Consider the following 21,282-nt stretch of genomic DNA (forward strand, 5'->3'; position numbering starts at 1 on the left):
ACACCAGAGAGGAGTATCCCTGAAGGGTTGTTTAGTGCCAGTGTGTTGCTTTATTACAGAGGAGCATGAAGGTATCTGTTAATGTAAAGCTTAAAACACCATTAGAGCATGAAATGATGCAAACTAAAATTTCAATTAATTAGTTCTTCCTCCTCCTACCTCATAGTTACACTTTAGCCAAAATCACATATTTTTTCCAGCACACAATGATGCACAAGACAGAATATGTCCATCTGGTGTAATGGTGCAGTCATAAAAGTATCCTGCGTCTTGGTCAGTGTCAAGTAAAAAAAAATATGATGGAGTTCTGAAATGAAGCTGCAGTAACATATACAGTAAAAATTAATAAAGTTGACTATTGCATACCTATTGCCATTTCTACACTATTAATTTACACCCCTATTGTGAAAAATATATACGTATATTTTTCCCAGGCCCAGAAAAATAAAGGTCCAGGCGCATAATTTATTAATAGTTCAATAGTTAAATAAATAGACAAGATACATGCCTATATAATAAACATGACATGTACAGGATATTATTGTGAGAACGTAAATGTTGTGAAAGTTGCATTATTTGTGTCACTGAAGAAAAACAGGAGTTTGAAACTGCTACTCTGTTTTATTTTTAACACTAGATAATCCTGTAGTAGGTCCCAGCATACACATGTAAAGTAATAACCATAAAAAATATAAATATTTAGCATTTTTTAAATTATGTCACAGTTTTCTGAATAATGGTTCATGTGTTCTTTCTGTTGGAAAATAATTGATGTTATGTAGGATTGACTATCTGCAAAAATCCCCCTCAGTTTATCAGTAGGTTATTTAAATCAGGGTTGCAATGCAAGAAAAATATAGATTCAAGTAGAGCTGCAGTAATTAATTTATTACACAATTAGAAAGCATGATTTAAAAAAAATGACATCTATTTTGATAACCTATTTTCCTGTTTGTCTTTGTTATTTTTGTAAATGAAGAGTCTTTGGGTTTTTGGACTGTTGGTTTGACAAAATGAAGCTCTTGAAGCAGCACTTAAGGCTTTGGGAAATTGTGATCAGCATTTGTCACATTTTCTTTTCTATTTTATGAACTTAATTATAGATTCAACTTGAAAATTATCAATATATAAATCAATCATGAAAATAAAAATCAAACAGCCATAGACTCAAACAGGAGTTATGACTGGGATGGAGAAATAATTCAAATTGTTTTAGGGGTTGCAAACTTTTTAAAAATTAAAATATGCCTCCTTTTTTGTCAATAGTGCTTGAGAGAGACATAAAGAAATAAATTACCAAAACTATGCCAGTGTTGTCAAGTTTGTTCAAATGTTAATTATGTTTTTAATAGTTATGAAGTATATTTTTATTGCAGAAAAAGAAACTGTACGAGCATAAAAAAGACGCTGAAATCATCTCTCAGTAGAGACGTATTATGGAAGAATTTATTAAAAACTGTCCTGTCACGTTGTGAGAGCGCGCGCGTTAACGTTAGCGGTCGTCCGAGTGCACGCGCGTGTCTTGACAGGTGAGCGCGCGCAGCTGGTCGGTCGCTCTCGGTGTGTGACAGATGGAGCTGGTGTGACTCGGAGTCAGGGCTGAAAACATTTGTGGAAAAACGGGAAGAAACTCGAGTTTTTCTGTCTGCAATGAGAGGCGAACAGACTGAAAATGGAGAAAACTCAACGAACTCGGTGAGCACAAAGGACGATGGAACCGCTATTACCATAACAAGTGGCATGTTTGCATCGGAATGCCCGAGGAACTAACGTTAACACTAACCCCTCTATGCGAAGCCCAAACCCGTACTAAAAATTATGATTTTTATAGTTATTTTTAATGCCGTTTCATGTAAGCACAGGTTAGGGAAAAGAATAAAAATTATTTAGAAGTTTTAGAAACTACTTTTGAATTCGGCACACATAAAACACTTCAAAACCGCCGTTATTTTAATAAATTCAAGCATTCGATATGAATTTTTACACAACGGATATGGCTGATTAGCTATCATAATGCTTTGTAAAAGTTTAGATTTTTTTCTTGGATATGTATTTGCTCGCTAAATGGCTGCTATTCCGCAGCTGATTTGAAAAATAAATAATTTAATATGATAAAGTGATATGATAGTATTTAATAAACGAATCAATCAGATGTTCTCTGGACTTGTCAGTACTATGTTTTATTAAATAGCCCACAGATACAGGCTATAAAAGATTTGTTGTATTTTTGACTTAAATTCTGGCCATTAAAAAGTTATCCACGTTTTTCTAAAGTGTACAATACACACTTTAATAATTTAAATAGTAATTTAATAGTAATTTTCTGTAGTACTTGATTAATTGATTGTCAGTCGACTATTAAATTAGTCTGCAACTATTTTGATAGTTGAGTAATTGTTTTTAGGAAAAAGATGTCCCCATTCTATGATTTAAGTTTCTCAAATGTGAATATTTTCTGTTTTCTTTAGTCCTCTATGACAGTAAACTGAATATTTATGAGTGACAAAACAAGACATTTGAGGATGCCCCCTTGAGCTTTTGGGGACAGTGATCAAATTTTTTTTAACCAATTTGTGGACTAAACAACTAATCAATTACCGTGAGAGCAGACCATTGCTTTAGCAATAGGCCTTCCTAATTATCTTATTCCAGCAGACAGTGCATTGAACCATGTTTCTAATGTTGTTATGTACTCAGGGTTTACATACTGTAGAAATTATGTGGGTTAAGTCAATGTCACGTTAATATACTGTTTGTTTGCCTCAGTTTTCTGTTTGGTATTGACATAGGAAGTGTGTGTGTATGTGTGAGAAAGTGAGAGAGACACCCAGTGCCTTTGTCACTCAGGTCTGGTGGCATGGTGAGTGGAATGATAAACAGAAGCCTGTGCTATCCATGTCAGTAGCCTAAAATAGTGGCTAACCAAGAGGGTCTCAGATAGCCCCTGGACTCCATATAAGTCTGGTCAGCCTGCTCTTGGTTTCCTGTATGTGTGTGTGTGTGCATGTGTGTGATACCCTGACATGTCCACCTGCTGTTGGGCTAGCAGGCTTAATATAGTGCCTCTCACTTAGCAGACTCATGTTATTTCTTCCTTCATGTCTGTGTACATGAGGTCAAAACATATGACGGCCTTTTGAGAGTTTGTGTTTACCAGTTTAAATCAGGATAAAGGGATGCTGCCATGTTTGACGAGGTGGCTCTTAATTGGTTGCGCCCGGCCTCAATAAATTACTTACAGTGTTTACAGAGTTTGGTTTAAGGAAACAGTTGGCTGAAATAGTTTATTCAACATGTCACTCACACCAAGGACACGCTTGTCAAACTTGACAATTCATATATAAAAACCTTCAATCATCAATAAGCTGCATGAAAGAAATAGTTCAACACTTAGCAGCCACTTAGCTTAGCTTTCCAGAAAGACTGGAAATGGGGGCACACTGGCTCTGTTCACAGTAACACAGGTTTATTTGGTGATTGATCCTCATATATGTGTCACAGATGTCAGAGCACATGACATTAAGGATATCCTGTAGTCATGGGGGCTATAAAAATAGCACTGTATCTTCATGGGCGTCTGGAATGATTCTGGGACAGTAGATAATCTTATCCTTTTAAATTAAAATTTTGCATTTATACGTCATGGAATATACAGCATTTCAGATGTTAGGCGTTAAAATTTGAAAATGTGACATGGCACCACTATGCTGCGTCACATGCGGTGTTTAATCATAAGTCTTTGCTATGAGATATGTTCATAGTGTGTCTCATTGTAACTCAATCAATGACAAAAGAAAGAACAGTGGAAACTGACTGTGGCCAAACACGTAGGATGATTTCAGTTTTTTATTGATACATGAGTGCAGGGAACAACAAGCAAAACTTACAGGGTGAACCAGTTAATCAATTAAGTACTGCAAGTTACTGCAATGAAGTTACTAAACGATATACTATAAGAAAAACTTCAATTTAAAACAATGATTGTTAAGTCTGGGACAGCTGAAAGTAGAATTTTGGACAGTTGGAGGGAAAAAGTTAATTTTGAGCTCTATGTAAAAGTGGTCATTCTAACTCTCAGTCAAACTATTCCTTTAATGCAGCTCATTGACGTCACTGAATTTGCCTTTGTTTTATTAAGCCATTGTCCTGACCCTGCCAACATGTGGTCCTCATATAGGCATGACAGGTCAGGTTGGCATTTGGACATTTGTCCTTCAGCTCCATATATACCCCATGTGTAATTGTCCATCTGGGTCACAGGCTGAGGCCAACATGAGATTTAATCAGATGCAACATGGGCTTCATTTTTTCCCAAAAGCAGTAGATGGGGGAAGGTGGACTACCATACAGATAAATCAGATCCTGACCTATCACAGCTATATTGGTCTGTATCATTATTGGTGTATGTGTTGTCTGATATGTATGGATTTGAAAAGTCGTCTTTTTTTTTTTTTTGACAAAACATGATTGTTTTGGACAGTGAAGTTTATTAAACTTTAAAATATCCTGCCTCCATTTACATATCGTTGTCACAATTGTTTGGTAATATTGGCTCATATATCAATATCTATTTATCAACATCTGCCCCATAAATTCAGTATTGGTCTGGCTCTGCTCTTGCAGGCAAAAAGTGTGATATTTGCTGATTACGACAAGGATTAAACGTAGGTTACATACCTTATTATTCATGTTGAACCCATACTCTGTTGCCCACTTGTGTCCCAGTTTTGTCCATTTGGTCAGCCCAAATGGAAGTCAAATGATGCCAATCTGTCAGTAACTCAAACTACATGAATGTTATAAAGGAAATGTTGACTGAGTGATGCATGAAGGATCTCAAGCTTAACTATTGTTTTCCCTTTTGTCCAATCTTTTCCCTCAGCAGAATGAAATGCTGATCAACCAGCTGAGGGAGATCACTGGCATCCAGGACCCACAGATTCTCTACAGAGCCTTGAATGTGAGACCTGCGAAACCACCATCAGATTTTACAAACATGATTCCAAAAAAGTTGGGAACACACTTTTCCACTTTCTGTTAGAGCAGCTCAGGCCCCAGAGGAGTCGGCAGCATTTCTGGATGTTGCTGATATATGGCTTTCTCTTTGCATGGTAGAGTCTAACTTGCATTTGTAGTTGCAGCAATGAACTGTGTTTATCAACAACAGTTTTCTGAATTGTTCCTTGGCCCATGTAGTAATATTCTCTATATTATTATGTTGGATTCTAAAGCAGTTCTGCCTGCTTCATTTCACAGTGGGTATATTCCACTTTCCCAGTCTGCCAAGTTGATCAGGTTGAACATTAAATATCTTGTCTTTGTACTGTTTTAAATTGAATATAGGCTTGTTTGTTTTTTATACAGCATCCCAACTTTTTTGCAACCTTGGTTGTAGGATCCTCGGCATTCTGCAATAAGACAATTGATGATGTCTCCCTTGAGTGTGGTTATTTTGCCACAGTCCGAGTCTGTGAATGACCTTTATACAGCAAGTGTAATACGATCACATCATTGTGAGTCTCTAAATACTGAACACGTAATAATAATAATAATAATACATCTGTGGCATCTGGGTCATTACATAGTTTCAAGATGAGCAAAAGGCATTTTGTTAGACCTGTTATAATTTAACAACTATCCAGTAGCAGTACAGTATAAGACTACTTTTTACTAAATAAATTTGATGGAATCAGGGTGAAGTGGAAAATTTCCCCAAAACACCCTTCTTTGTTATAAATTTGTATAGGTAATTTATATATGTCTATAAATATATATATTATGTCCATGAAAAAAACACCCCATGTTCTATTTTTGTATTCTCTATTGCTGTAACATTGGATCACTCTTTAAAGATAAAATCATCAACATAAATCACCGCGATCTGAACTGAGTTACTGTGATTTTATTTGGAGCGAACTTCATGTTTCGCCTGTGGCGTCTTCAGGTTCGCTCAACAGCTGTTGAGCTAAGATGTTCCTGTGGCCGACCAGTACCTGACCCTCGAGACTGGCTGTCCAGAGGGAGTTCTGTTTACCACTCTTTAAAGATATTTAACTAAAGATGGCTGTGTAAGCAGCTGTGATCATGTGACGAGAAAATGTGAAAACAAGAGAAAGGAAACAGGAGTATAGGACATTAAGCTGTTTTAGGAGGAAAACTGAGATTAAAAACGCAGAAACAGCATGTGCAGCCATGCTAGCACCTCTGTGAGGTTGTAATGCTCATTGTAATGTGGTGTTAGAGAAAAGGGCCTTTGGTGACCCATAGTTTGTCATGTTATGAGCACAAAAGTGTGTAAGAGATGTATTATTAAAATTCATCCTGTGGAGAAGATCATATAAAATATCATGGTAATCCATCCCTTGAGCCTTGCTGCTAGTTGCATAAAATACATAGCCCTTGCTGTTCTGCTCTGTTCTTGAAGTATAATTAACTTGTCTGTTCTTGAAGTGTAATTAATGTTAAATGAACACTCTTTGATTACATTAAAAGCAACCGCAGGGTGCCAAATTTCCACCCCACTGCTTATGTTTTGAAACGCATCTGCAAACGAATAAATCCCTGGGAGCTTGTTCAATAAACAGTCTGGCTGACTGTGGTGCAGACATCCTCCAACCTGTTGTACCAGAGGAAGACAGAGAGACAGCAGGAGCTCACATGAGTTCAATCAAAAACTAGAAATATAAAAGGGGACTTTTTAATGAATTGTATGCAAAAACATCTATCATTTTTAAATGCTCACTAACTGCTATATATTTTTTTTTAATATATTTAATTTTTGTTTATTTTGTTCTTGTGGTGTATTGCATTGCTGAATCTTCTGCAGGAACTAATAATATCCGGAATATATGTCCTTATCTTTTCCCTGTCCCTTCTCTTTAAGGCCAGTCAGGGTGACATTGGACATGCTGTTGGACTGCTGACAACCCAGCCTGCAGCGGTTCAGGATCCTGGAGAACCACAAGAGTCAGGGACCTCTGGAGAGGCCTGGGAGGGCCAGAAAGGTAACTTCTTGAACAAAACAAACAAGCAAAATATTCTGATAAATATTAATATTCTCAGTAGATTTTTGCAGCATTTGCACATCAGGTTGAAATCAGTTACGTCTCCTGGATGCGTGGTGCTAGATTTGTGTCAAACTATCATAATAAATCACCCAGTTTCCCAGTGCTTCATACTGGGCTCAAAATTGAACCCACCACTGCTTATGTGCGCAGTGTGATGTCGCCCATTGACAACAAAAGATTTATCATGCAAATGTGGGTAACAGTGCATCATTTTGGAGAGTATCTCCATACATTCATGCCAAAAGAAGTTGTGTGAGGAATGAAAAAAGAAAGTAGCTCTTATTTATACCCATGACACACTTTTTTTTAGATTGACTCTCAGAAAGGTGTAAAAATTGTCAGCATTGATGATTCAACAATCACTTTGTTTGAAACATGATGAAGAGAACTGTTTTATGAAATGTCCTATATGTTGGTAAAATTGAGCATGAAACTGTGATGATGACACACTGTTGTCTGTTTTTTAGGACATCCTAAAGATGAACTGCAGGCCGCCATAGAACTCAGCCTGCAGGAGTCCCACAATGCCCAGGAAGAGGAGAGAGAATTTAACAGGTACAAGAGACCTGCCTCTTATACAGTGCTTCTTTGTTACAGGTGACTGTGACTGGGTTTAATTTACTGCTGACTTTCATAGGGAAAGATAAAAATGGAAAAGGTGGATATGGACACTTATGTGTTGTCTTCTTCTCTTGCTCACAAACTGACTAGATGATAACCAAGATTGTTTGCAAGATTATTACACAGCCAAGACAATCAGCAAAGATAATTGCCTCTTGCTGACAGCTCATTCTGAAGACGAACACACAAAATAACAGTTGCCAGTGGAAAATTAAATAACTGACGAAATGAGAGATGTTTTGTGAATGGAACCAAAAGACTTTTGTTCAGCTAAAGCAAGTTTTAGCCAACAGCATGGCTTTAGGGTTGGCATACACATATCCAGGTAACTTAACATCATGTGTCAACAGCATGTAAATATGTGTATGACCAAATACCTGTAATTATTGACATTCTAATCAGCTGCACTTTGTGTTTTGTGGTAACAATTAAATGTTGGCATAATAACATGCTAAACTAGGATGGTAATGATTGCTTGCTAAACATGTTAACATTTTCATTATTGGCATGCTGCCGTTCTGAAGGTAGCATACCAGGATTTGGCTTCTGTCTTGTGGCACAATTTGCGCTTTCTTAAGAGATTTTAGATTTTACCTTTATCTCATATAGGTCTTATTTTTCTGCCTCCCTTTAGCACAAGAGATCCAACTAAGTCAACCTGTGTTTAATGAAGTCATCATGCCAGTGCTTTCAAACAGTTAATTTAATGTACTACAGGGCTCTGGAGGCCAGTGCAGAAGAGAATGCAGCGAGAATGAAGAGGAAGAGATGTGAAGCCCAGAGTGAGATGTGCAGCCCTGCAGACTGGATCCGTCAGGACGACTGGCCCGTGGGCATTCGCAATGTTGGAAACACCTGCTGGTTCAGTGCTGTCATCCAGGTGAGCATGAGGAGGCTGACTGGTTACATCAAACTGATGAGGATCTGTACAGGGAAAGAATTAATGTGCAACATTTAAAGTTGGGAGGAGTTTTTGCTCCACAACGTTGGTACTGTTCGTCAGCTGAGGCTGGTCAGAGAGTACACATAGTGCTCTTTTTACTTCTGAAACATAATAAACAACCAACTAAAACAGGGCCATTTTTGACCATTTGCATGTGCACATACTCAAACTACTGTCATTTGAATTGCAATGCTAACAAACGTGCTGTATTCACATCTACTTTTTATTGCTAAATTTACTTAGATATTACAATTATTTTAAATTTGATAGATAAATTCAAGTAACACAGAAAACCAATATTATCACATGATTATAATAGTAGTATAGGTAATATAATGTCGTCTAAATATAATGTAATGATAATGTAGAGCACAGAGATCTGTATGTTTTCAGTTTAGACCTGGTATCCTGTCTCTGCCTGTGGAAACTGGGCGTACTAGGCTGTAATAGATACAGTACTCAGGATTCAACATTAATGTTTTTGTTTTTTTAAATCTGAAAATCTTCTTGCCTGAAGTAAATATTTACTTGGCTCTCCACAAATCATAGGGCTTCAAACTTAATTGAAATATTATCGAAATAACAGTTTGGCCAAGTGCAATATCTGAATTGCAGAAGCTGCAATTTTTTTGATAAAGGGAAAATGTGTCACAAAACAGCATTATAATGAAGTACTGTAGTGCTGCAAAGATGCCCTGTTCTGCAAACCTTGTTCTCCACATGTACAAATACATGTTTGTTTGATACAGACCCATCATCATGATTTTAATAGTTTTTTTTTTAAGTGAAAATGAAAATTATGATGCAAAAATTATTATCCTCACCTATTGTGTCAATCATATTCTGCCAAAATAATCACAATCAGAGGGTTTTTCACACTGCATATTTTTAACTCTGGGCAATCCTTAACCCATGGCTAAAAGTTAACCTTTGGCTAACTTAGCCCCTTTTCATACATAGATTGTTGAGACAGGGCCGTTGTGGTATTTTACTTGCTCCAGACGACCAGGCAAACCTTATTGTTGAGCCCCAATTACCATAAGTTAGCTTGTTTTCCTAATTGTTGTCCCTTACCTCTGTTCATAATAGTAGTTGTGTCCTGTAAAAGAGGATAGACACTCTTGAATATAAGTATTCAAATTCAACATAAAACATTAATAATACAGCTGTACAGTCTGTGCACATAGATATAATCTCTTAGGTGCACTAAGCTCCTTCTAAATGTCCACCTGTTCTAACAGTGTCTCACATCCTTTGCTGCTAATCTTAAAATAGCTCCCTCACTTGGCTTAACAAACCTTTATAGACTTGGAGTTTCCCTTATAAGATTTCTAACTTTAGTCTGTCAGAGGTGCCGCACCTTGTATGTACTCAGTCAGCAGATCATGTTTTGGCTTTCTCCAATCTTCAGACCACTGTTTTGATTTGTTTCCACTTCAAAATTAATTCACGCTTGGTTCATTTTAGTTGTTGTGTTTATTTTCTGTGACCTGGTTTCCCCATGAGTTCAGTTCCAGTCATGTTTTTAAACAGACAGTTGAATTGCTGCAGAGAAATCTTGCTTCAATCTCACCTTTTTACTTACTCTATGTAACCCCAATAGAGTTATTAGAAACACATTTCATACAGTATTTCTCCTCTGAGCTCATAATTCTATTGCAAGTCCATTCCAGAGTGACTTTAGCCAGGCCTATCAGGTGGCTCGACAGAAACTGGAGCCCTCATTGAGATGCGCAGGCTGTGCTGATAATTAAATAGTGAGAGAGGTGATGATGGAGCGAGCGGTGGACTTCCTTGTCTGAGCCTGAGATGGACAGAGAGGAGACAGTGATTGTTTGTCTCCTGTTGAACTCAGATATGCTTCTGCATTGATTTAGAAGTCAAACCCCCAAAGGACAGGGGTTATTATCTGGGAATAGAGATGAGAAAATGAGGCAGTGTTGTTTGAATACAAATGCTGTTCAAATGACACTCTTTTGTTTGTTGTTTGCTGCTGTCGATACTGTTTGTTAGAATTAAACTGATTGTTGTAGATTGAACAGAGCCCGGCTCTTGATAAAGCAGTCTCGCCTAAAAAAGTAATTATGCTATCAGATTGAGGCTGAGTGACCACATGATTCAGTTGTCAGCTCATATTCCCTCTATTATCCTTTGTGGTATGAATTACAGTAAAACTGAGATAAGCAGTAATTGAATTTCCTACTCAAATGGAAATATGTATCAAGATATTCATAAGTGCTGCTCAGAACCTCCACTCACCACCACACACGACACATAAGAATATCTGACCAGTAATAATGCATTTAGCTTATCATAAGAAACACAAGTACATTATAACAAAGTGGTTTGTGTGTTTGAGTATAATGTGTAAAAATAAAAACAATAATGCTGTAAAATTCAGGAAATATTTCTTAATATTTACTTTGTAAAAATGGTAAAAATGACACTAGTATCACGCATTTTGTGTCCTTGAAGTTAAGGGAAATAATTATTTGATTTATCCGTGCTTGAAGCCAGTTATGAATTCTATTCAGATACAGAAACTCACTGAGAGGATTTTGATCGAGTGGCAATCACCACAGCTGAGTGGTGAAGTCACTGCTGAAAAGCCTAAAGCTGCATTTTGTCTGATGTGTGATAATGTGTGGCAAATGGAAAACTCCTCCAACTCTTCTTTACAGATCTTTTATTATCTCCAAATTTGTGAATTAATATTAATTGCACTTCAAATTAATAAAATATTAGGGCTATATGTGCAGTCAGACTAAAATTCACACTCATTCATCTGATTGAAGAAAGGTGAGACACAAACAGCCAATCATCTAACAGTTGTGTACTTCAGTTGCACCATTGACATGTCACACAATAACAGAAACAGTGTGGATTAAAAATGTGCAATCAGTGCAGTTAGGAAATTGTTAGACAAGGATATGTCAGCTTGCTAGGATGGCAGTTTTTTTTTTTTAATTTTTTTAATTTTTTTATTTTTTTATTTGCCTGTGTTCCTTGATAAAAAGTGGTTTAAATGAAAGTAAGGTGGTTACATTCAGAATAAAGTGGTCTAATTCAACATTTTTCTCCTGGTCTTTGTTAAAAATAGATCATTATGTATAATCAATCATTATCAATATCAACTGAAATGAAACATTTCAGCTATATTGCCCAGCCCTATTGCAACCTGCCCACGCTACATTCCGTCTTACTTTTTGCCCCAAGAAATGTAGAAATGTAAGTAAATTTTGCAGTGGTCCTGTTTCCAAAATCATCTAAAAGCCAAGATGGTAATAAAATACATCTCAGAGACTTTGTGATGCTTTAAAGAAATTCTAGAAAGCATCCATAGACATTCATAAAAATGGTCTTCCTAGCCACAAACTACATGTTGCATTGAAGCCAGTAACCCATTATTCACTTCCTGTTAATTTCTCATTTTATTGAAACCTAAATCTATTAAAAAAAACCCATGAGGTACATGTTGAAACCACAATGGTTGAAAGATATATGAATTTCAAATGGAAGTTGAAAGTGCTAACTAGCTAAATATCATGGATATGGTGAGCTTTATTCTGTGTTGATCAAGGAACATCCTGTATATTGCATATGACCATGTTTCTTTCACTATCTGTAATCAGTGTAATCATGATCTGCCAGCTGGTTATCTCCCACATCTGAGCTTGACTGGACAGTTCCTTGTTTTATTGTCTTGTTGCAGTCACTGTTCCACCTGCCTGTGTTCAGGAGGCTGGTTCTCAACTACCATCTGTCTGAGCGATTACTGGAGAAGTGTAAGAGCCATTCTGTGAGTAAACCACTGTCAGCAGCACATACAAGTGTTCTCTAAACAACCCATTACTCTGTTGCTGCCATTTCCAACAGGATGACCTTTGTTTGCATATTTTCATTCATACACAAAAAGGAGCATGCTCTGGGGATTTTGTGTTAATATCAACATAGCCACTGTGTAAAGGGGATAAAGTTTGACCCTCTCTCTCTTGTGTTAACAGGACAAGAGGAACATAGCTTTCATGCAGGAGCTGCGGTGTCTGTTTGCCCTCATGGTGGGCTCCACTCGCAGGTTTGTGGATCCATCTGCTGCAGTGGAGTTACTGCGAGACGCCTTCAGGACCAGCGAGGCCCAACAGGTATAACACATATTTGTCTGACAGAAAATCTTAACTTAAAGGAATAGTTCTGATTATAGTAAGCGGGGTTGTAAGATGTATTTATCCATAGTCTATAGTCATCCTGCAGTGAGCAGGGTCAGTGCAAAACTTATTTAAGCCACCTATAAAAATAACCATCATATCATTGCAAGTGTACACTATATTTAGAATATTTTTACTGCTTTACCTTGCTATCAGACAGCCTTTTCCAATGGAAAACCACTGTTATATGAGCCAGATATCTCACCAACCACTCAGACTTTGTTTGCAAAATCAGTAATTTTGCAGTTTGTTTTTGTTATCGTGTGACTGTGGTGTTTTTAATTTCCGATTGACTGAAGTCACACCATAAAACAAACTAACTGATTAAGGCAGAGGTAGACCAGCAACTCCTGTGTTCTGGTAAAACGAGTCTGGTTGAGTGAGAGAGTGTGATATTTGGCTTATTTAACAGCAGTTTTCCGCAGAAAACCACAATGTAAAGCAGTGAAAATATTCTGAATATAGCCTATCATTTTTTTTGGGATTGACCTTTTTAGGTGACTAAAATACATGTTGTTGCTGACCCCGTTGATGACAGTACCTTGCATAGCTTCCTACACCAGGATTCCTAATGGTTCTCCATGGTAATACACTGACTGTGGATATAACTCTACCTTAAATAATCCGAATTATCCCTTTAAGGTCCACTTAAAATATAGGGGGTTCCACTTTGTCAATAAGGCTGCCTGGTTCAAGTCTCAGAGGTCCTAGGCAGAATGGATGTGTGGCAGCAACTCATGAAAACAAGTTGCTTTTCCCTCTAATGTTCATGTTAATGAAATAGTTGTCAACAATAAATTTGCTCAGTTATCACCGCTCTGCTGTTCAGAGTGGAGAGAGCCCCCACAGATCAGACATTAAAGCATTCAGGAACAAATTAGATCCGCTGTGTGGATACTACCTGATTTAACTAAGTTTTGGCTCTGTCCTGACCACTGTCACTCTTTTTTACTTTCTTTTATTTATTACTTTTCCATGACAGAACGTTCACACACACACACACACACACACACACACACACACACACACACAAAAGAAAAGAGAGAAAAAGAAAAATGCGTGAAAAGATCTGGATTGCCTCTTCTCTCCACACCTGTTTGTACCTGTGACATATTCAGTAGTTCAGTCCTTATTTTGTCTTTGACATCATCCATTTCTACCATTTCTTTGATGGTGTTCCTTTTTACCTCTTATCCCATGAGTCAAGTGCTCTATAACATATATTTTATTCACAGTTTTCAGCCATTCATCTTGTAATGGTGATTCTACCTTGTATCATCTCTTTATGATGGCTTTTTTTTGTTTGTTTGGTTTTTTTTTTTTTTGTCTTTTTTTACAAGCTGCTAGCAAGATTTTTGGAGAATATCTGTCACCCCTTCAAATCTAATATCAGATATATCCTTTCATATTATTAAAGCACAGTATTATACATGACCTCTGTGTATCATAGCCTCTCGTCTCTTATGTGCTCTCTTTTCTCTCTTTATCATCTGTCTCACTTATTTTTAACAAGGTAGTGAGGCTTTGGTTTTATTGGTGTTTTGTGAGGATAAATAGAGTGCAAGAGATTGGTCCTTGAACCAAAACATTCCTCATTTGTAAACCCACAAGCAGACTGCATCTGGTAATGGGAGACACTGTCTTTCCAGAGTGCACATTGATGGAGTATGAAGAGGACCATTTTCAAACTTTTGTCAGAAAATAGATTTGAATTGCTTTTTTCCAGGTCTCAGGGTCTTCCTCAGTGGGAACGTTTTTACTCAGTTGTCATAGAGATACTGTGGCCCAGTTGTCATGATGGGACCTAATTATGCAACTGTGGTAGTGGAGCTATCTCCATGACAAGGGGGTAAACTTGTTTCACTGATGAATAATTTTCTGGTCAAACTACTGTTAGCAAGGTCAAGAATGAAGCAAGATTATTATACCTAACTAAAGCCAAACTAAAACAAAAACATCAAACATTTAAGTCAACTGAAATAAAAAACAAAACAAAACATACATTTGGAAAAAAACTAAAACTAACTGAAACAATATTGTGTTCTTACAAAGCAAACTAAAATAAAATAAAAAATATACAGGAAATGTCTTAAATTTGAGTCTTACTCTGTTTGTTCAAAGTACTGAGTCCATTCCCTTCACAAAGTGTTGTGTTTGTATTGTAATTTATATTCTCAACTCCTTAATCCTTGCCCCTGGCAAATAATCACCATGTTATAAGTAAAACATAACTAAAACTAATACTGAAGCTAATAACAACTAAACTGAAATGAGCAAACCCGCTCTGGAAATAAACTAAAACTAAACGTAATTGAAGACATTATTATTGTATTATTGAAACATATCGGTCAGTTTGGCATATTATTTTTCTATGTGTACAGACACTCTTCTGAGCCACAATTACTTTAAAGTCTTCACTACATGCATTATATGAGCCTGGAAAGACATGCATGTAAACAGCAACTTGTATGGTTTGTAGAGGCACACAACCCTGAGACTGTAATTCGTTTTTTCTTGTGTCTTCATTTCAGGATGTCAGTGAATTTTCCCACAAACTGCTTGACTGGCTAGAGGATGCATTTCAGCTGGCTGCCAATGGAAAGTAAGTTATATGTGGATGTCATCTACTTACATGGACTATTCTCTCTTTGTTTGCCCAAATGTGTAAACATAATGTCATGTTTTACTTTTAGCAACGCAGAGGACAAACAACAAAACCCCATGGTGCAGCTCTTCTATGGTACCTTTGTGACAGAAAGGAGACATGAGGGTATGAGTTTGTCTGAGTGTCTGTCCTGTCATGGTGACAATCACTATGAGTTCTCTTCTTAATCACTCACATCTATGTGACTCTGCTTAGGTAAGACTTTGTGTAACATCGAGCAGTTTGGCCAGTATCCCCTGCAAGTCAACGGCTTCAACAACCTGGATGAATGCTTAGAAGGTGCCATGGTTGAGAAGGAGATTGAGTCACTACATTCAGATCACAGTGTCACATCTGGCCGTGAGGTAAACAATTTCATCAACTAAATTCAAATAGAATTTCTACTGATATGGTATTTTTTAGTGTTTGTGGAATTTGATTCTTTGCTAAGTCACATTTGCTCTTCTATGCAGAGATGGTTCAAAAAGTTACCACCAGTTTTGACATTTGAGCTGTCCAGATTTGAATTCAACACCCAGCTCGGCCGTCCTGAAAAGATACACAAGAAACTGGAGTTCCCACAAATCGTTTATATGGACAGGTGAGCTTTGTGCAGATAACAAAACCATAGTTGTGCTTCATTCACACTCTATTCACACCTGGTATTAAAATTGGAGGTGTATCAGGATATATTATCTGGATAATAAACAACCAGATCTTGCGTTTGCTTTTACACCTGATATTTTTAATGCATTCTCATTACCCTCACTGAGATTAGATCTCTGTCCCACAGAGTAAAACCTGTGTGTGTGAGTGATTGGAGGTGGCAGCAAATCAGTCTCAAACTCCCTAAAAAAATCACAGAGTTTTGTGAGTTGTTGAGTTAAGGCAAACTTCATAAACTTTGTGAAATACTGTTTTCCCTCTCTTGTAAATTTGACAAATGTAATTTTCTTTTCTATTTCAGTTTGTTCCTGTGTAATGTAATACTGGAGTGCAGGATAATCTGTGACTAGATATCTGCTTTGTTAAGAGCAGATCAGCTGCACAGATGAATGCACAGTTATTTCTTACTGTATATCATTCATTTCCCACCTGTATTACTTTCATTTTCATGCAGTTCCGATGGATAACACATCTCTTAGCACTTTTGTGGCACAGAATAGATGTATAATCGGTACTTAGAACCATGTCTCATTCTGCCTTCTTGCTTGCTCGCTCTCTAAATTTGAACAGCGAGCTCTATTTTATGTTAGCTAAAAACAAATATCTGTATCAGTGTTACATTATGTATAGATGCCAGCGTATTTTATGGAGAGTGTTTCCTACATAAGATCTGAACACAGTATGAGCTATACTGCCTCCAGATGTGGTCAGGCAGATCCGACCACATTCTGATCAGGAGGCATTTACACCTTACATTAACAGGCTTTTTTCATTATCATATCCAAATAGAGATCACATTAATACAAGGTGTAAATAGGTTTTCTCAGTCCATCAGATTCACATGTTTCAACACAGGACAAAAAGCTTTTATAAGTAGACATGATGATAATTTTAAATGACACTTTTCTCCAGGGTTGTCTCACAAACTTAAGCAAACTTGTATCAAAATGCTCAGTGTACTATAGATGTAGAATCTGTTTAAATCTTATACACATGCACTGATCAGTTTTGAGGATTGCCTGATTTTTCTGTGAACAGATATCTTCACAAAAACATAAAACAGACCCATGAAAGGAGAAGCGAAGTGAAAAAACTCAAGGAACAACTTGCAGCCCTTCAACAGAAACTTGAGTGGTAAGTTACCTGAGATATGACTTGAAAATGTATTCACTTTATGGGAACAAGTCTTGTACTAATTGTGTTCTGTATTTCTTCACAGCTACAAAAACTACGGCTCAGGACCGACCAAGTATCCTCTGGCCGATATGCTGCAGTTTGTGCTGGAGTTCGCCACCACCAAGCCCACAAATGTTTCCCCAGCTGAAGATCTGAGACCAACTTCATCTTCACCAACTCCTGCAAGCCACCCCCTCAGTGAACCCATCACCAAAGACAACAGGTGGAGTACACAGAGGACCAGAAAACTGTAGCAGGCAGTGGCCCTCAATCAAGGACTAGAATAATATATTGTCTGTAGGCCTTTACCTTTAATGCAGTCAAAACAGTGAATGGCATGTTATTGATGATCAGATGATTTTATTGAAAAATGTCCTTCATTACATCTTGTTTCTCTGATATAAAACCATGAATCCATTGCTCGATTAATTTTCCGTTTTTCTCTAATTAAAACTCAGTCTTCCAACCAGTCTTTCATGCTTTCCTTGTTTCCCTCAGTGAACCTGGAGAAACAGATTCCTCAGAGGTTTCCAGTGTTTCCAGTTGCCAGAGGACCCCCATATACAAGCCCTTCACCCAGTGCAGACTCCCCATTGAATGCCCACCACACCCAGCGCCCCACAGCATCACTGAGGAAGAGCTGCACTTTGTTAAGACCTGCCTGCAGCGCTGGAGGACAGAAGTGGAGAATGACATAAATGGTATGCTAATGCTCAAACAGCTCTTAATACAGTTTAACTGATAAATGCTCTGGGCCAAAATAAAGAGCTGAAATATGCTCAAATGTTGCATCGAGTTGCAGAACAGGGTGAAAACCCGCCGTTTGTCATGACCTTACATGTAGTCATTTCATCAGTTGTTAAAAACACTGTTTAGAATAGTTTTGAATTATTAAGTCAGTTTAATTTGGCTTTGTTTACATACAACACAAACTACTGATGCATTAGTAATGGAAGACAGTGAAGAAAGTGGTCAAACTTGACACTGAAATTGCAGCAAACCCCTGTTTTGCAAAAGGCTCGTCCTCTGCTTAATTACTTTATCATTCAGTCTTTTTTTGTATGTTAATAGGGATGATGAAATGATAATGATAGGATGATATTTTCACCTCACTGCTTGCTGGCCACTAATGTTGCATTCAAGGCAAGGCGACTTTATTTACACAAACCATTTGTTTTTGCTTTGTTCACAACACAAAGTAGACAGATATAGCATCACCTTGTGTAATAATTGAACTACTGGTCTGGCAATATGAACACTTGCTTCTAAACTCAAGATAGATAAACCTAGTAGCCCCAGTCCCTAAACAAGATAAAGGAAGAGAGTCAACAGAATCTGGCCTCCATCACAATTTCCATCACTACTCTGCTTCGCTTCTTCTCAAAATATCTGGTATATCAGTATAAATAATTGGTGGAGGAGAGGAATCTCACATCTGCTTACATGCAGATACATGCATATCTCATGTTGATTGAGACTGATACTAGTCCCAAGAAAAAGATAATATGTTCATTTCCACGTAATTCTTTTTGTTTGTGTACATTTTTGTGTGCCAGAGCTAAAGGCCAGCATTGACAGGCTCACACAGACGCTTGAGGGTATGTACTCAGACAACAGTCTCTGCCAGGTAAGACAAACACTCTGACAAACAACAGTTCAATCTAATATTGTAGGTCTACAGTGGGGATTCAGTGCTGTCTCCCAATCTACTCTTTTAGGTACCCTACAGACTGCATGCAGTGCTTGTCCATGAAGGCCAGGCATCAGCAGGTCATTACTGGGCCTACATCTACGACCACGCTAACCAGCGCTGGATGAAGTACAACGATATCAGTATCACTGAGTCTTCGTGGGAGGAGCTGGAGCGAGACTCATTTGGGGGAATGACCAATGCCAGTGCCTATTGCCTGATGTACATTGATGACAGCCTACCACACCTTATTACAGGTTCGTCTCTGTGTGTTTTTCAGTTATTTGATTTGATTTGATGTGATCTGATTATCTTAAAGGGAAAATTCACCACTTTTCATGTTGATGTCCAGTCAGTGTTGATGGTAAATGTTGTAGGAATAAATTCCTCAGTGTGTGCTATACTGAAAAAACTGAATTCTTCTGCTGGAAAATCTGTTGTTCTTCCTGGAGCCAGCCAGGCGGTGTAATACTAAAGTATTGATGTCACCTAACGCTATACTTGGCCAAGGAAGTAATAGCTATAGGCTGGGGAGGTGATAACATAGCAAGGCTGTTGTGAAGAGTCACATGCTCCCCTGCAATGCACTCTGGTACATGTAGGCTCTCCTTCATGGCTCTGTGAGCAGGAAAATGCAGTTTTCTTGGTTAATTAATTGCTTCAGTTGATGGCATTTACTATCAACACTGACTGAACATCCACATGAAAAGTGCAGAATTTTACCTTTAAGTTTAAATAATCTTAGAGAAAATATCATATCGTTTCAGTTGCACCAAAGCTTTTTTTGCATGCAGTCTTTTTTGCATGAGCAATAAAACAGCTATTTCTGATTAAACAAAACATGACAAAAGGGTCCATCTCTGTAGGGATCCTTTCCATCAGACACTTAGAATACCAATCTGAGCCAGTCAGTGGCTAAACGTACTTTTAGTGCATGTACTTTGACAGGCACAATTGCCACTTAAGGATTACATCGCAGCCATTTTACCAGCTGTCAGATGCAGGGGTTTTTGCTCAACACTGGACCAGTTTCAAAAATTGTTGTCTCCGTTAGTCACTTACAGACAAAAACATGGGAAAATACTGATGCCGCCCTTTAATGTAGTTCTGGCTTATACTATAACAGTAAAAGCACAGTCCTTCCTCTCTGTTAGATACCAAGTAAACATTTATGCATGTATAGGCAATACAATACAATTAATTATTTCTTCCGACATTTCTAAAGCCATTTACACATAAGGTTAGTAAGTGGATTTTAGTGTGCAATTCTGTCCACTCTACATCCACCCAGACGACACAGATGATGAGACAGGCCAGGTGCTGCATGGCATGGACTCCCTGCCCCCCGTCCTCAGACGCTACGTCCATGAAGATAACCGCTGGTTCCAGCAGGAGCTCAGTGAATGGGAGGAGCAGTTCTGCCAGGCAGCAACCCCACAGGGAGAGTCGACAGCGTCTGCAGAGCCGCCAAACCCCAGTCCAGATGATACACACCAAACACCAGTTGAACCAGCGCCACAGTCAGGACCATCCACTCAAGAGCCAGACCAGGGAGCTTCTTCAGAGCCTCAGCCAGACCCAGAAGCAGAGAAGGATCTGGAGCCCGAACCCACAGAGAAGCCTGAAGGTCTGTGGTGGTCACTGGAGAAAAGTTATTTTCAGATAACTGTGCAACCATCTTTCACTATCAGTATAAATTTATTTTTGGGGAACATAAAAATATACAGTCTGAGGACTGGGAAGCTTTACATTTCTACTTAAAATCTAAATATACATACTCATGGTGTAAAATGGATAATCCTCAATAAGATGACCTTTATTTAGTCAGGGAAAAAAAACAACTGAAAGTAAAGCTCTCATTCACAATTATGTCCTGCAAATACATTATCAAAATACGTTATAAAAAGTAAAAATCATCATTCTTATACAAAAGTCTTACAAAAATAAAAGCACATTACACAGAGACAAAGTAAAAAAAGAAAAACAAAAGCCTTCATGATATAAAACATTGTTCAACAGATGCTTAAACTGTTCTCGTGTTAAAAATGTGTCCAACTTAAGGAAGCCCTGAAGCTTATCCACGTAATAGATGAATGCAGTTTTTCCCAATTCTGATTATCAAAAGGGGCTTTTAGCATCTGCATGCAAAAAGGAATTATTTATTTCACTCGTCCCAAGGTTGACAAAGACAGAGCATGAGTTATATTTAAATACTAAATCATGGGCACCATTGTACCATTGTGCAAAGCAAATTTCAAGAACAGGCAGCA

General features: G+C 37.8%; 1 protein-coding gene across 2 annotated transcripts in view; it reads left to right on the forward strand.

Moving 5' to 3' along the window:
* Positions 1 to 1,543: 1,543 nt before the first annotated feature.
* usp28 (ubiquitin specific peptidase 28) overlaps positions 1,544 to 21,282 on the forward strand; it is a 31,472-nt gene continuing 11,733 nt past the window's right edge. The window contains exons 1-17 of one of the 2 annotated variants that reach the window (XM_084730010.1): positions 1,544 to 1,695; positions 4,883 to 4,960; positions 6,884 to 7,004; positions 7,535 to 7,622; positions 8,406 to 8,568; positions 12,344 to 12,430; positions 12,636 to 12,773; positions 15,368 to 15,438; positions 15,530 to 15,606; positions 15,697 to 15,845; positions 15,954 to 16,081; positions 17,185 to 17,280; positions 17,366 to 17,545; positions 17,821 to 18,023; positions 18,879 to 18,949; positions 19,041 to 19,269; positions 20,304 to 20,639. In XM_084730010.1, the coding sequence (XP_084586136.1) occupies positions 1,651 to 1,695; positions 4,883 to 4,960; positions 6,884 to 7,004; positions 7,535 to 7,622; positions 8,406 to 8,568; positions 12,344 to 12,430; positions 12,636 to 12,773; positions 15,368 to 15,438; positions 15,530 to 15,606; positions 15,697 to 15,845; positions 15,954 to 16,081; positions 17,185 to 17,280; positions 17,366 to 17,545; positions 17,821 to 18,023; positions 18,879 to 18,949; positions 19,041 to 19,269; positions 20,304 to 20,639 (2,260 nt within the window). In that variant the 5' untranslated portion in view covers positions 1,544 to 1,650. The remainder of the gene's footprint in view (positions 1,696 to 4,882; positions 4,961 to 6,883; positions 7,005 to 7,534; positions 7,623 to 8,405; positions 8,569 to 12,343; positions 12,431 to 12,635; positions 12,774 to 15,367; positions 15,439 to 15,529; positions 15,607 to 15,696; positions 15,846 to 15,953; positions 16,082 to 17,184; positions 17,281 to 17,365; positions 17,546 to 17,820; positions 18,024 to 18,878; positions 18,950 to 19,040; positions 19,270 to 20,303; positions 20,640 to 21,282) is intronic. The other variant, XM_084730011.1, reaches the window with a different exon arrangement.

The sequence above is a fragment of the Lutjanus erythropterus genome, chromosome 11, assembly GCF_056507025.1.
Source record: "Lutjanus erythropterus isolate fLutEry1 chromosome 11, fLutEry1.hap2, whole genome shotgun sequence".
Classification (NCBI taxonomy): Eukaryota; Metazoa; Chordata; class Actinopteri; order Lutjaniformes; family Lutjanidae; genus Lutjanus; species Lutjanus erythropterus.